The sequence below is a fragment of the Staurois parvus genome, unplaced genomic scaffold (genome assembly GCF_062004578.1).
Source record: "Staurois parvus isolate SC_StPar_1 unplaced genomic scaffold, SC_StPar_1.0 ptg001638l, whole genome shotgun sequence".
NCBI classification, from domain to species: domain Eukaryota; kingdom Metazoa; phylum Chordata; class Amphibia; order Anura; family Ranidae; genus Staurois; species Staurois parvus.
In genome coordinates this window covers 14,778-30,205 of record NW_028319434.1, presented here as the reverse complement: position 1 = coordinate 30,205, position 15,428 = coordinate 14,778, and the positions used below count along the sequence as shown (strand labels likewise).

The window sequence follows — 15,428 nt, the reverse complement described above, 5'->3', positions numbered from 1 at the left end:
CCCGCCACTGCCAGCCACAGATCAACTGTCACCCCGCCACTGCCAGCCACAGATCGACTGTCACCCCGCCACTTACAGCCACAGATCGACTGCCACCCCGCCACTGCCAGCCACAGATACCGTCCGCCCGGGACACTGATTGTGTCTTTAACCTCTTCATGCCAGCCGCACACAAATGTGTGACCTCCCATCGTCTGGGCCTAGATGCCGAGCAGCCGCACATTTGGGTGCAATTAACAAAAACATATGTACTGAGAGCGCACGCCCTGTGCGGTCCCAGCACACATGTCCGGGACTCACGGAAAGGTCCCGATCTCCTGTTTCCCGATCATGTGACCGCCGTGACAGCGAATCATGGCAGTCACATGACCTTAAAACTCCGCCCCCCCTCCCGGCTTCTGAAACCCTTAAAGGGCCGGGAGGCGCCAGCGCCAAGGGGTTAATATTGGTGTCGGTGGCATCTCATGGCGCTTATTTTTGCAAATTAAAAAAATTTAGCAGTTTCATGTTTTATTTATTTATTATTTTCTACTGGTTTTTTAAATTTTTATTTATTTTTAATTTTTTTTTTTTTGGGGGGTGCAAGTAACTACCTTGTCTAGGGCACAAAATAGTCTAGCACTGGCCCTGCCTCCTGTGCCATAGGTGCAGCCAATGGAAGCTCACTGTGTTGGGTAGAGGGGAATGGGGGGGGGGGGGTGTTTCTGGCACACAAATGACCAGGTCACAATCTGCCCATTACCACTGATCTGTTGCTGACCCCCCCCCATCTTAGACATATGTCACCGCTGTACCAATGACAGCCCGAAATTCTAGATTTTCCCACAACTGGGGACACTTGTCACCAGAATCAATATAAAGGGCTGGAGCCCCCCGGCATGAACACGGACTGCAATAAAAGACGCGTCAGACCTTCCATCTCCTATTCAGAACAAACAAACTTGGCTTTAGAACTTGGAGGCCAACCCAACTGTGCTTAGATCAGCTTAGATCAGCTAAACAATTCCAGGGGCATCAAAACAAAAGGCGTAGAAAGTCTTACCGTATGTTTTCTTTAGAAAGTAGCCACAGCCTGAGGAGAAAAGCCTGTCCCCTGCCAGCATGCAGCAGAGAAGGACTCTCTCCATGGGAAAGCAGTGGTCTCTCTGCAGAGGTCTGACACGAACCTGGTGGAGTCAGGCCTACAGTATTAGACACGTGTGGTTCATTTCTTTTGAATCGAAATTCGGACTAACTATTCGTTATGCCGAGATTCGGATGTATCCGAATTACAATAGTAACAAATCCAAAATGCCGAAACGAAATTTCGTCCGAAATAACAAATTATCTTGATTTCAAACAAATTTGAAAACAAATTAGAAATGTAATTATATTGCTGACTATTGCTTTCCTTCAAAGACTGTGTATTCGAGTTTAGCCGTCTTCCGAATTTCTGAAAGAATAGAATAAAATAAAAATAGAATAGAAAAAATCAAATAGAATAGCATATAGCTGTTTTCCGAAGTTCAAATTTCAAAAAAGAATAGAATAGAAAATAAAAGTACAGAATAGGAAAGAAAACAGTAGAATAAAATAGTAAGAATATAGCCATCTTCCGAAATTTCTGAAAGAATAGAATAGAAAATAAAAAAAAATAGAATAGAAAAGAATACAATAGAATAAAATAGTAAGAATATAGCCATCTTCCAAAATTTCTAATAGAATAGAAAATTAAAAAAAAATAGAAAAGAATACTATAGAATAAAATAGCAAGAATATAGCCATCTTCCGAAATTTCTGAAAGAATTGAATAGAAAATAAAAAAAAAATAGAATAGAAAATAATACTATAGAATAAAATATGAAGAATATAGCCATCTTCCAAAATTTCTAATAAAATAGAAAATAAAAAAAATAGAATAGAAAAGAATACTATAGAATAAAATATGAAGAATATAGCCATCTTCCAAAATTTCTAATAGAAAATAAAAAAAATAGAATAGAAAAGAATACAATAGAATAAAATAGTAAGAATATAGCCATCTTCCAAAATTTCTAATAGAATAGAAAAATAAAAAAAATAGAATAGAAAAGAATACAATAGAATAAAATAGTAAGAATATAGCCATCTTCCAAAATTTCTAATAGAATAGAAAAATAAAAAAAATAGAATAGAAAAGAATACAATAGAATAAAATAGTAAGAATATAGCCATCTTCCGACATTTCTGAAAGAATAGAATAGAAAATAAAAAAAATAGAATAGAAAAGAATACAATAGAATAAAATAGTAAGAATATAGCCATCTTCCGACATTTCTGAAAGAATAGAATAGAAAATAAAAAAAATAGAATAGAAAAGAATACAATAGAATAAAATAGTAAGAATATAGCCATCTTCCGAAATTTCTAATAAAATTGAAAATACAAAAAATAGAATAGAAAAGAATACTATAGAATAAAATATGAAGAATATAGCCATCTTCCAAAACTTCTGAAAGAATAGAATAGAAAATACAAAAAAAATAGAATAGAAAAGAATACAATAGAATAAAATATGAAGAATATAGCCATCTTCCAAAATTTATAATAGAATAGAAAATAAAAAAAATAGAATAGAAAAGAATAAAATAGAATAAAATAGTAAGAATATAGCAATCTTCCAAAATTTCTAATAGAATAGAAAATAAAAAAAATAGAATAGAAAAGAATAAAATAGAATAAAATAGTAAGAATATAGCAATCTTCCAAAATTTCTAATAGAATAGAAATTAAAAAAAAAAAAAGAATAGAAAAGAATGTAATAGAATAAAATAGTAAGAATATAGCCATCTTCCAGAATTTCTAATAGAATAGAAATTTAAAAAAAAATAGAATAGAAAAGAATATAATAGAATAAAATAGCATCTTTCAAAATTTCTAATAGAATAGAAATTAAAAAAAAAATAGAATAGAAAAGAATGTAATAGAATAAAATAGTAAGAATATAGCCATCTTCCAGAATTTCTAATAGAATAGAAAATAAAAAAAAATAGAATAGAAAAGAATATAATAGAATAAAATAGTAAGAATATAGCCATCTTCCAGAATTTCTAATAGAATAGAAAATAAAAACAAATAGAATAGAAAAGAATATAATAGAATAAAATAGTAAGAATATAGCCATCTTCCGAAATTCGAGTTTCGAAAAGAATAGAATAGAAAAAAAGGAATAGAAAAGAATGGAATACTATACAATAGTAAATATAGGCATCTTCAGATCCACATTTTGAACAGATTAGAGCCGGCTATTCTTCACAATAAGCATTGTTTCTTCCACAGGCCAGAACGCCATTGTGATCGTCGCTGGGGCCAACCTACTTCTGGATTCCGAAGACTTGGCCAAGGCCTCTAAGGCTATTTGTGGTGCCAAGGTGATGGTGTGTCAGCTGGAGATAAGTCCACAGGTGTCCTTGGAAGCTTTAAAAATGGCGCGCAATAGTGGAGGTAAGTTGTCCAACTTCTCCGTTGGGCCTCATTTGTATGCTTTCAAACACAGCAAGCCCCCAAACACCAGCCACCAATTGCACACTATATAGTGGACACCTGACCATCGCACCTATATGGACTGACCCTCTTTGTGGCAGCTTCCACTCCTCTGGGAAGGCTTTCCACAAGATATTGGAGGGTGTCTGTGGGAATTTGTGCCCATTGGTGAGGTCAGGTACTGATGTTGGATGAGAAGACCTTGCCTACAATTGGCATCTAATTCATCCCAAAGGTGTTCAGTGGGTTGAGGTCAGGACTCTTGACTTCCTCTACTCTTCTCGGAAGGCTTTCTACACGATATTGGAGGGTGTCTGTGGGAATTTGTGCCCATTGGTGAGGTCAGGTACTGATGTTGGATGAGAAGACCTGGCTCATATGTTGGGCCCCATGTTGGGCACAAAATAAAAGAGCTGGCTAACTATTCAGTGCAATGGTGTTCAGTAGGGTTAAGGTCAGGACTCTTGACTTCCTCCACTCTTCTAGGAAGGCTTTCCACAAGATTTTGGAGCTTCTCTGTGGGAATTTGTGCCCATTTGTGACGTAAGGTACTGATGTTGAATAAGACCTTGCTTACAATTAGCATTCAGTTCATCCCAAAGGTGTTCAATAGGATTGAGTTCAGGACTCTTGAGTTCCTCTGCTCTTCTGGGAAGGCTTTGAACAAGATTTTGGAAGGTATCTGTGGGAATGTGTGCTCGTAGGTACTGGGGTTGGATGAGAAGAACTGACTCATATGTTGGGTGCCAAAAAAAAAAAAAAGATCCGGCTAACAATTCAGTTCAAAGGAGTTTAGTAGGGTTGAGGTCAGGACTCTTGAGTTCCTCCACTTTTCTAGGAAGGCTTTCCACAAGATTTTGGAGGGTGTCTGTGGAAATGTGTGCCCATTGATGAGGTCAGCCACTCATGTTGGATGAGAAGACCTGATTCACCATCAGTGTTCAAATTCATCCCAAAGGTGTTCAGTAGGGTTGAGGTCAGTTCCTCCACACCAAACTGGTCAAACCATGTATTTATGGAGCTGGCTCCTCTCTTTTGGGAAGGCTTCCCACAAACGTTTGGAGTGTGTCTGAGGGACTTTATGTCCATTAAGCCAAAAGAACATTTGTGATGTCAGCCACTGATGTTGGATGAGAAGACTTGGCTCACCATTGGAGTTCCAATTCATCCCAAAGGTGTTCAGTAGGGAGGAGGTCAGGGCTCTGTGGAGGACACTTGAGTTCCTCCACACCAAACTGGTCAACCCATGTCTTTATGGAGCTGGTCCAAACTAGTCAACCCATGTCTTCACGGAGCTGGTCCAAACTGGTCAACTCATGTCTTTATGGAGCTGGCTCCACTTTTTTGGGAAAGCTTCCATCAAAACTCTGGAGTGTGTCTGAGGAACTTTATGTCCATTAAGGCAAAAGAACATTTGTGAGGTCAGTCACTGATTTTGAATGAGAAGACCTGGCTCACCATGGTAGTTCCAATTCATCCCAAAGGTGTTAAGTAGGTATGGGGTCAGGGCTCTGTGGAGGACACTGGAGTTCCTCCACACCAAAAATGGTTAACCCATGTCTTTATGGAGCTGGTCCAAACCAGTCAACCCATGTCTTTATGGAGCTGGTCCAAACTGGTTAACCCATGTCTTTATGGAGCTGGTCCAAACCAGTCAACCCATATCTTCATGGAGCTGGTCCAAACTGGTCAACCCATGTCTTCATGGAGCTGGTCCAAACTGGTCAACCCATGTCTTCATGGAGCTGGTCCAAACTGGTCAACCCATGTCTTCATGGAGCTGGCTTTGTACACAGGGTCATAGTCATGCTGAAACAGAAAAGGTTCTTCACCCAGAGGAGGTCCACATGTTTTTGGCTATATAGGTAGGTATGATGGTCAGGTGTCCACAAACGTTCGGCCATATACAATAAACGGAATGCTTAATACGAATGTAACGTGTTGCGTTGAGTACGAATCCACATTTTTTTTTGCTGTGGCGTAGCAGGCCCATTTTCTAGCAATACTTCTCAGTAGGCTTTCCCACAGTCTGATGGCCAGCACCAATATGTTCCTGAGCCACAGAGGTGACTGATCTGCTTCTGCATCCAGCGCCAGTGTGTACAAAGCTTTATTCGCACACACACATTCTCATTCTGACACAAAAAATTGGAGATGAATGCTGAAGGAATATATTGCCTATTTCACGTAGTTTTAACCCTTCTAAGATCAGTTCTACAAGCTGGACCCCGGGCACAAAAACTGTACTCAGATGTATTTCTGAATAGCCACAAAGGATATACAGTTGTGGCCAAAATTATTCAACCCCCAATGCTGTAAAGGGGTTTAGGGACTATAGTGTACATTTGGAATTGTATTCAGAATCAAATCCTACAAGGACGTTGTAACTACCCAAATGCAACTAAAATGACATCAATTGTTTATGTAATACAGTAGTAAATGGTTCTTATGTGGTTTCTTCATTGCCACAATTATTCAACCCCTTAAAGACTACCACTCTGAAGAACAGAGGTTCATACAGGTGCTTTCCATCAGGTATTGAAAACACCTGTGGATGTCACCGAGCAGCAATCAAGCATAATAAGCACCAATTAGGCAGCTTTAAAATGACTGTGATACTCAGCTCCTTCTAGACATTTACTGGTGTGGTTACAAACATGGTGAAGGCAAGAGAATGGTCCAGGAAGACAAGAGAAGAGGTGATTTCTCTTCACAGGAAGGGCAATGGCTATAAGAAGATTGCAAAGATGTTAAACATACCAAGAGACACCTTAGGAAGCATCATTCGCAAATTCAAGGCAAAGGGCACTGTTGAAACGCTACCTGGTCGTGGCAGAAAGAAGATGCTGACTTCGACTGCTGTGCGCTACCTGAAGCGTAGAGTGGAGAGAAGTCCCCGTGTGACTGCTGAGGAACTGAGAAAAGATTTGTCAGATGTGGGTACAGAAGTTTCAGCCCAGACAATAAGACGCACACTGCGTAATGAAGGCCTCCGTGCCAGAACTCCCAGGCGTACCCCCTTGCTGTCTCCAAAGAATAAGAAGAGTCGACTGCAGTATGCCAAAAGCCATGTGGACAAACCACAAAAGTTGTGGGATAGTGTTCTGTGGACTGATGAAACAAAATTAGAACTGTTTGGGCCCATGGATCAACGCTATGTTTGGAGGAGGAAGAACAAGGCCTATGATGAAAAGAACACCTTGCCTACTGTGAAGCATGGTGGAGGGTCAATCATGCTTTGGGGCTGTTTTGCTTCTGCAGGTACAGGGAAGCTTCAGCGTGTGCAAGGTACCATGAATTCTCTTCAGTACCAGGAGATATTGGATGGAAACGTGATGCAGTCCGTCACACACCTGAGGCTTGGGAGACGTTGGACCTTTCAACAGGACAATGATCCCAAGCATACCTCCAAGTCCACTAGAGCATGGTTGCAGAGGAAAGGCTGGAACATTTTGGAGTGGCCATCGCAGTCACCAGACTTAAATCCGATTGAGAACCTCTGGTGGGACTTAAAGAAAGCAGTTGCAGTGCGCAAGCCTAAGAATGTGACTGAACTGGAGGCCTTTGCCCATGAAGAATGGGCGAAGATACCCGTAGATCGCTGCAAGACACTTGTGTCAAGCTATGCTTCACGTTTAAAAGCTGTTATAACTGTAAAAGGATGCTGTACTAAGTACTAAGATTGAATGTCACTTGGGGGTTGAATAAAACTGATAATGCTGTGAGCACAGAAAAGACATTTGTGGTTATTTCATTATAACTGTTATGTTATATTTGTCTGACCTACAAGTGCCTCTTTAATGTAAATGTAAGCAAGATGACTGAATGATCAAAAGCAATGTCAAACTGGCCAAAACACTCAATTTCAGTGGGGGTTGAATAATTTTGGCCACAACTGTACATTCACTTGGTGTGCACTGATTGCTTTTACAAACTCAGATCTCAGATATTACCTTGTAAATGTAGCAGTGACATCTTCAGAGAGCAGAGATGTGGAAGGGGCCCAACAGGCTCCACCCACTACAGAAAACTACAGGAGGGGGTGGAGACAAGACCAGTCTTGCTGCACGAGAGAGTAGATCTGTGGGAGGGACCCAGAAGGCTCCACCCACTACAGAAAACTACAGGAGGGGGGTGGAGGCCAGGCCAGTCCCCCTGCACAAGGAGAGAGAGCAGAGAAGTGGGGGGGCCCAAAGACTGCACCCACTACAGGAGGGAGTGGAGACAAGACCAGTCCTCCCGCACAAGGAGAGACAAAGAAGAGCAGTGGGAGGGGCCCAGAAGGCTCCACCCACTACAGAAAACTACAGGAGGGGGCAGAAACCAGACCAGTCACCCTGCACAAGGAAAGAGAGCAGAGAAGTGGGAGGGGCCTAGAAGGCTCCACCCACTAAAGAAAACTACAGAAGGGGGTGGAGACCAGACCAGTCCCTCTGCGCAAGAAGAGAGAGCAGAGAAGTGTGAGGGACCCAGAAGGCTCCACCCACTAAAGAAAACTACAGAAGGGGGTGGAGACCAGACCAGTCCCTCTGCACAAGAAGAGAGAGCAGAGAAGTGGGAGGGGCCAGAATGCTCCACCCACTACAGAAAACTACAGGAGGGAGCGGAGACAAGACCAGTCCCCTGCAAAAGGAGAGAGAGCAGATCTGTGGGAGGGGCCAAGAAGGCTCTACCCACTACAGGAGGGGGCGGAGACCAGACCAGTCCCCTGCACAAGGAGAGAGAGCAGAGAAGAGTTGTACGAGGGGCCCAGAAGGCTCCACCCACCACAGAAAACTACAGGAGGGGGCGGAGACAAGACCACTCACCCTGCACAAGGAGAGAGGGCAGAGAAGAGCTGTGGGAGGGGCCCAGAAGGCTCCACCCACTACAGAAAACTACAGGAGGCGGCGGAGACCAGACCACTCACCCTGCACAAGGAGAGAGGGCAGAGAAGAGCTGCGGGGAGGGGCCCAGAAGGCTCCACCCACTACAGAAAACTACAGGAGGGGGCGGAGACCAGACCACTCACCCTGCACAAGGAGAGAGGGCAGAGAAGAGCTGCGGGGAGGGGCCCAGAAGGCTCCACCCACTACAGAAAACTACAGGAGGGGGCGGAGACCAGACCACTCACCCTGCACAAGGAGAGAGGGCAGCAGCGAGCGGTCTTTATTCCAGGAAGTCTCACACCAGATTACTGCCCAGATCTGGAATATACACAAAGCTCACTGAGATTCCAGAAGTCACATGACCGATGGATCTATTATCCCGGAGTTCTGCTTTAACAGCTCTCCATGGCACAGATCTGGTGTTCCTCCAGAGGCCGTCTTGGAGGCTCATTGGGGGGGCTCTAAGCCCCAGTAATTGAGTCAGGTACCAGCACCATGTGGGAGCGGGGGGCCCCCCAGAGGTAATGACCCCGGGCTGTAGACCTGCAGATCCCTCTATAAAGAGATCCATGAAATACGCCAGGCGTTTGATCTGCTGCCCGCCGTCCGAGCGTGCCGGGGGGGGGGGGGGGGGGGCACATTCCACATTTATTATAAAAAATGGAGAGGTTGTTAGAGGAACACCCCCCCCCCTTCACAGGGGATGATTGTCCCCAGCTGTGGGGCCCCCGAATCTGCAGAGCCGTTAGTTAGAAGGGGCCACAGAGCGGCTGCAGCTGATTCAGATCAGAAGCCTTTCATCACTGCAGGGGCTCTATATACCGTGTACTCTATGTACCGTGTGCTCTGTGTACCGTGTGCTCTGTGTACCGTGTGCTCTGTGTACCGTGTGCTCTGTGTACCGTGTGCTCTGTGTACCGTGTGCTCTGTGTACCGTGTGCCCTGTGTACCGTGTGCCCTGTGTACCGTGTGCCCTGTGTACCGTGTGCCCTGTGTACCGTGTGCCCTGTGTACCGTGTGCCCTGTGTACCGTGTGCTCTGTGTACCGTGTGCTCTGTGTACCGTGTGCTCTGTGTACCGTGTGCTCTGTATACCGTGTGCTCTATATACCGTGTGCCCTGTATACCGTGTGCTCTGTATACTGTGTGCTCTATATACTGTGTGCTCTGTGTACTGTGTTCTCTACAGTGAAGGAAATGTGTATTTGCTCCCCGGCTGATGCTGAATGTTCGCCCCTCACACAGAAATGATCGGTCTAACAATGGAATGTTCGCCCCTCACACAGAAATGATCGGTCTAACAATGGAATGTTCGCCCCTCACACAGAAACGATCGGTCTAACAATGGAATGTTCGCCCCTCACACAGAAATGATCGGTCTAACAATGGAATGTTCGCCCCTCACACAGAAATGATCGGTCTAACAATGGAATGTTCGGTGTAACACTGAGAGACAGAATACAACAACAAATTCAGCAGAAATGCGTCTAACAAATGATGACTGATCTGCATGTTCATGAGGGAAAGAAGGATTTGATCCCCTATCATTCAGCAGGATTTCTGGCTCCCAGGTGTCTCTCATACAGGTAACAAGCTGAGATTAGAAGCAGTCTCTTAAAGGGAGTGCTGCTAATCTCATTGTGTTACCTGTATAAAAGACACCTGTCCACAGGAGCCATCAAACCATCAGATTCCAAACTCTCCACCATGACAAAGACCAAAGAGCTGTCCAAGGATGTCAGGGACAAGATGGTAGACCTACACAAGGCTGGACTGGGCTACCAAACTATGGCCAAGCAGCTTGGTGAGAAGGTGACAACAGTTGGTGCAATCATTCACAAATGGAAGAAACACAAAACAAGTGTCAGTCTCCCTAGGTCTGGTGCACCATGCAAGATCTCACCTCGTGGAGTGTCAATGATCATGAGAACAGTGAGGAATCATCCCAGAACTACACGTGAGGATCTTGTCAATGATCTCCAGGCAGCTGGGACCACAGTCACCAAGAAAACAATTGGTAACACACTACGCCGACAAGGACTGAAATCCTGCAGTGCCCGCACGGTCCCTCTGCTCAAGAAAGCCCATGTCCAGGCCCGTCTGAAGTCTGCCACTGAACATCTGAATGATGCAGAGGAGGACTGGTGGGAAGTGTTGTGGTCAGAGGAGACCAAAATCCTGCTCTTTGGCATCAACTCAACTCGCCGTGTTTGGAGGAGGAGGAATGCTGCCTATGACCCCAAGAACACCATCCCAACTGTGAAACATGGTGGTGGAAACATTCTGCTTTGGGGGTGTTTCTGCCAAGGGGAAAGGACAACTGCACCGCATCAAAGGGACGATGGACAGGGCAATGTACCATCAAATCTTGGGTGAGAACCTTCTTCCCTCAGCCAGGGCAGTGAAAATGGGTGGTGGATGGGCGAACATTCAGCATCAGGGGGGAGCAAATACACATTTCCTGCACTGTATCTATATATATATATATTTTTTTTTTAAATATATTGACTATGGCCACAATTGTAGCATTTCATATACAGTGGGGCAAAAAAGTATTTAGTCCCCACCAATTGTACAAGTTCTCCCACTTACAGAGATGAGAGAGGCCTGTAATTGGCATCATAGGGAGACCTCAACTATGAGAGACAAAATGAGAAAACAAATCCAGACAATCTCATTGGCTGATCTGGAAAGAATTTATTTGCAAATTATGGTGGAAAATAAGTATTTGGTCACCTACAAACAAGCAAGATTTCTGGCTCTCACAGACCTGGACCTTCTTCTTTAAGAGGCTCCTCTGTCCTGCACTCATTACCTGTATCAATGGCACCTGTTTGAACTTGTTATCAGTATAAAAGACACCTGTCCACAACCTCAAACAGTCACACTCCAAACTCCACTATGGTGAAGATCAAAGAACTGTCGAAGGACACCAGAAACAAAATTGTAGACCTGCACCAGGCTGGGAAGACTGAATCTGCAATAGGCAAGCAGCTTGGTGTGAACAAATCAACTGTGGGAGCAATAATTAGAAAATGGAAGACATACAAGACCACTGATAATCTCCCTCGATCTGGGGCTCCACGCAAGATCTCACCCCGTGGGGTCAAAATGATCACAAGAACGGCGAGCAAAAATCCCAGGACCACACGGGGGACCTAGTGAATGACCTGCAGAGAGCTGGGACCAACATAACAAAGGCTACCATCAGTAACACACTACGCCGCCAGGGACTCAGATCCTGCAGTGCCAGACGTGGCCCCCTGCTTAAGCCAGTACATGTCCGGGGCCCCTCTGAAGTTTGCTAGAGAGTATTTGGATGATCCAGAAGAGGATTGGGAGAATGTCATATGGTCAGATGAAACCAAAATAGAACTGTTTGGTAGAAACACAACTCGTCGTGTTTGGAGGAGAGAGAATGCTGAGTTGCATCCAAAGAACACCATACCTACTGTGAAGCATGGGGGTGGCAACATCATGCTTTGGGGCTGTTTCTCCGCAAAGGGACCAGGACGACTGATCCATGTACAGAACAGAATGAATGGGGCCATGTATCGTGAGATTTTGAGTGCAAACCTCCTTCCATCAGCAAGGACATTGAAGATGAAACATGGCTGGGTCTTCCAACATGACAATGATCCCAAACATACCGCCCGGGCAACGAAGGAGTGGCTTCGTAAGAAGCATTTCAAGGTCCTGGAGTGGCCTAGCCAGTCTCCAGATCTCAACCCCATAGAAAACCTTTGGAGGGAGTTGAAAGTCCGTGTTGCCCAGCGACAGCCCCAAAACATCACTGCTCTAGAGGAGATCTGCATGGAGGAGGAGATCTGCATGGAGGAGGAGATCTGCATGGAGGATGGGCTGATATACCAGCAACAGTGTGTGCCAACCTTGTGAAGACTTCCAGGAAACGTCTGACCTCTGTCACTGCCAACAAAGGATATATAACAAAGTATTGACATGAACTTTTCATATTCACCAAATACTTATTTTCCACCATAATTTGCAAATCAATTCTTTCCAGATCAGCCAATGAGATTGTCTGGATTTGTTTTCTCATTTTGTCTCTCATAGTTGAGGTCTCCCTATGATGCCAATTACAGGCCTCTCTCATCTCTGTAAGGGGGAGAACTTGTACAATTGTGGGGACTAAATACTTTTTTGCCCCACTGTATATGGCAATATATTTGGGAAGAATATTTTTCCATGTGGGGGTTTTCAGTGCTGGGTGCGTCCCCCTTTTGGGGAAATATTTCCTCACTTCCTGTCTTGTAGAGATGACGGTGACAACTCTCGCAGACACACAGATTGTTCTCGGTTTCCTTACCGTCCTTTTTCATCCATTATTTCTAGTGAAGACGATCTTCAACCCGGCGCCGGCCGTCGCGGACCTGGACGCGCAATTCTTCACCCACTCCGACATCTTCTGCTGTAATGAGAGCGAGGTGAGACCGCCATCCTATAATACATCGGATGTCTCCTTCCGCCAGCAATCGGCACCCACCGCTGGCCCTGTACAAGGAGGCTTCAGGGTGACCCACACAGGGAGGTGGTGCGTCTGCCGAGAAGGTCGAGGGAATGAATATTTGCTAGCTCCTTCCAAGGGCCAGCCGGCTGCTTGAGTCAGGAGTGAGGGCTTTTGAGAGGAGCACTGAGGCAGGGTGCTGTGATGTTGTCAGGAAGCTATGTAGAGCCCCCTCCCTCTGGCCACGATCTGCCTGCATTGCCTTGAGAAGCACAGAGACCCAGTGATGATATGTCGATTTGTACTGAAAACAGAAAGGGTTTATTTCCAAACTTCCATTTGCATTTGGAATCCTCATCTCCTCCAGACAAGCTCTTCTTTCCTCTGGCTGGTCTTGGAACCCCATAAACTTCTATGGAGTTGCCTTTTGATTGGCTCCTCAGTGGACCTCATAGGAGTCTATGGAGTTGTACTGCACAGCAGCAGGCGGGTGAAGGTGCCGCAGACTGTTCTGGCCATGGCCAAGGTGAGGTAAGTATACATGGGGGTGGGGGAGGGGGTAGAAGGATGACTGTACTCTGGACACTCCCGGCACATTCAGGCAAAATGGCGGGCAAGCTCCACTGCTGATACCGTCACCGCCCTTCACCCTTCGCAGCTTTCCTCCATTGGATCCGTGAGTCCTAACTCCTCCCAGGAAGCGGGGCTCGGGCCAATCCCCAGCCCTGAACACTGTTATCTGATGAAGAGGAGGGAGGCGTTCGCTCTGTGTAAGCTCTGTGTTGGGTGGTGATGGAGCTTACACAGGGTAACTCCTTCCTCCTCTTCAATAAATGACATGTTCAGACCTGGGGAATGGCCTGAGCCCTGCTTTCTGGGAGGAGCTCACATACACCCTCATATCCTAAAGGACACGGAAGGGGTGGCAAGGAGATGCTGCAGTGGTGAGTATCAGTGGTGGGGAGGTGCTGGAGCAGGGAGTATCAGTGGTGGGGAGGTGCTGCAGCGGTGAGTATCAGTGGTGGGGAGGTGCTGGAGCAGGGAGTATCAGTGGTGGGGAGGTGCTGCAGCGGTGAGTATCAGTGGTGTGGAGGTGCTGCAGCGGTGAGTATCAGTGGTGTGGAGGTGCTGCAGCGGTGAGTATCAGTGGTGGGGAGGTGCTGCAGCGGTGAGTATCAGTGGTGGGGAGGTGCTGCAGCGGTGAGTATCAGTGGTGTGGAGGTGCTGCAGCGGTGAGTATCAGTGGTGGGGAGGTGCTGCAGCGGTGAGTATCAGTGGTGTGGAGGTGCTGCAGCGGTGAGTATCAGTGGTGTGGAGGTGCTGCAGCGGTGAGTATCAGTGGTGGGGAGATGCTGCAGCGGTAAGTATCAGTAGTGGAGATGCTGCAGCGGTGAGTATCAGTGGTGGGGAGGTGCTGCAGCGGTGAGTATCAGTAGTGGAGATGCTGCAGCGGTGAGTATCAGTGATGGGGAGGTGCTGCAGCGGTGAGTATCAGTGGTGTGGAGGTGCTGCAGCGGTGAGTATCAGTGGTGGGGAGGTGCTGCAGCGGTATCAGTGGTGTGGAGGTGCTGCAGCGGTGAGTATCAGTAGTGGAGGTGCTGCAGCGGTGAGTATCAGTAGTGGAGGTGCTGCAGCGGTGAGTATCAGTAGTGAAGGTTTCTACATTCAGGTTCCCATTGACTGTAATGTACAGAATGTTGGTGTCACTCTCATCAGTTGAGTGACACCGCCTCATGTTTGTTCCCCAGGCGGAGATCCTAACGGGAATTTCGGTGAGCAGCCGCGATGATGCAGGAAGGGCCGGCCGTGCACTGCTGGAGCGCGGGTGTCACCTGGTCCTGGTGACACTGGGAGGGGAAGGATGTGTGATTGTCTCCAAGGATGACCCGCCCCAGAAGCACATCGCCACCAACACAGTCCCTGCCGTGGACACAACGGTACCGATCCTCCAATAATCGTTTTTTTTTTTTAATTCATACTTAAAGATGCCGAGAGATGATGGACAGACATGTCCAACCAGCTCCTCCCCTTCAGTCTTGCACAGGTGTACTGGCTCCTCCCCTTCAGTCTTGCACAGGTGTACTGGCTCCTCCCCTTCAGTCTTACACAGGTGTACTGGCTCCTCCCCTTCAGTCTTGCACAGGTGTACTGGCTCCTCCCCTCCAGTCTTGCACAGGTGTACCGGCTCCTCCCCTTCAGTCTTGCACAGGTGTACCAGCTCCTCCCCTTTACTCTTGCACAGGTGTATTGGCTCCCCCCCTTCAGTTTTGCACAGGTGTACCGGCTCCTCCCCTCCAGTCTTGCACAGGTGTACCAGCCCCTCCCCTTCAGTCTTGCACAGGTGTACCAGCCCCTCCCCTTCAGTCTTGCACAGGCGTGCCGGCTCCTCCCCTTTACTCTTGCACAGGTGTAATGGCTCCTCCCCTTTATTCTTGCACAGGTGGCTCCTCCCCTTCAGTCTTGCACAGGTGTAGCCAGAGGTCGGGCCGCGGTCACGTCTACCACTGCGATCTCTGGGCACAATCCATTTCCATGTAATCCTCTCTAGCCACAAATCCCTGTGCAAACCCAGATATTACCTTGTAAAAGTAACAG

At 46.2% G+C, this 15,428-nt stretch overlaps 1 protein-coding gene across 1 annotated transcript in view; it reads left to right on the top strand.

The window, feature by feature from the left end:
• RBKS (ribokinase) overlaps nucleotides 1-14,770 on the top strand; it is a gene marked incomplete at its 3' end in the record, with an annotated part of 48,610 nt that extends 33,840 nt beyond the window's left edge. Inside the window, exons 6-8 of the mRNA XM_089663190.1 lie at nucleotides 3,298-3,462; nucleotides 12,722-12,813; nucleotides 14,582-14,770. Coding sequence (XP_089519316.1) covers nucleotides 3,298-3,462; nucleotides 12,722-12,813; nucleotides 14,582-14,770 — 446 coding nt within the window. The remainder of the gene's footprint in view (nucleotides 1-3,297; nucleotides 3,463-12,721; nucleotides 12,814-14,581) is intronic.
• Nucleotides 14,771-15,428: the final 658 nt, after the last annotated feature.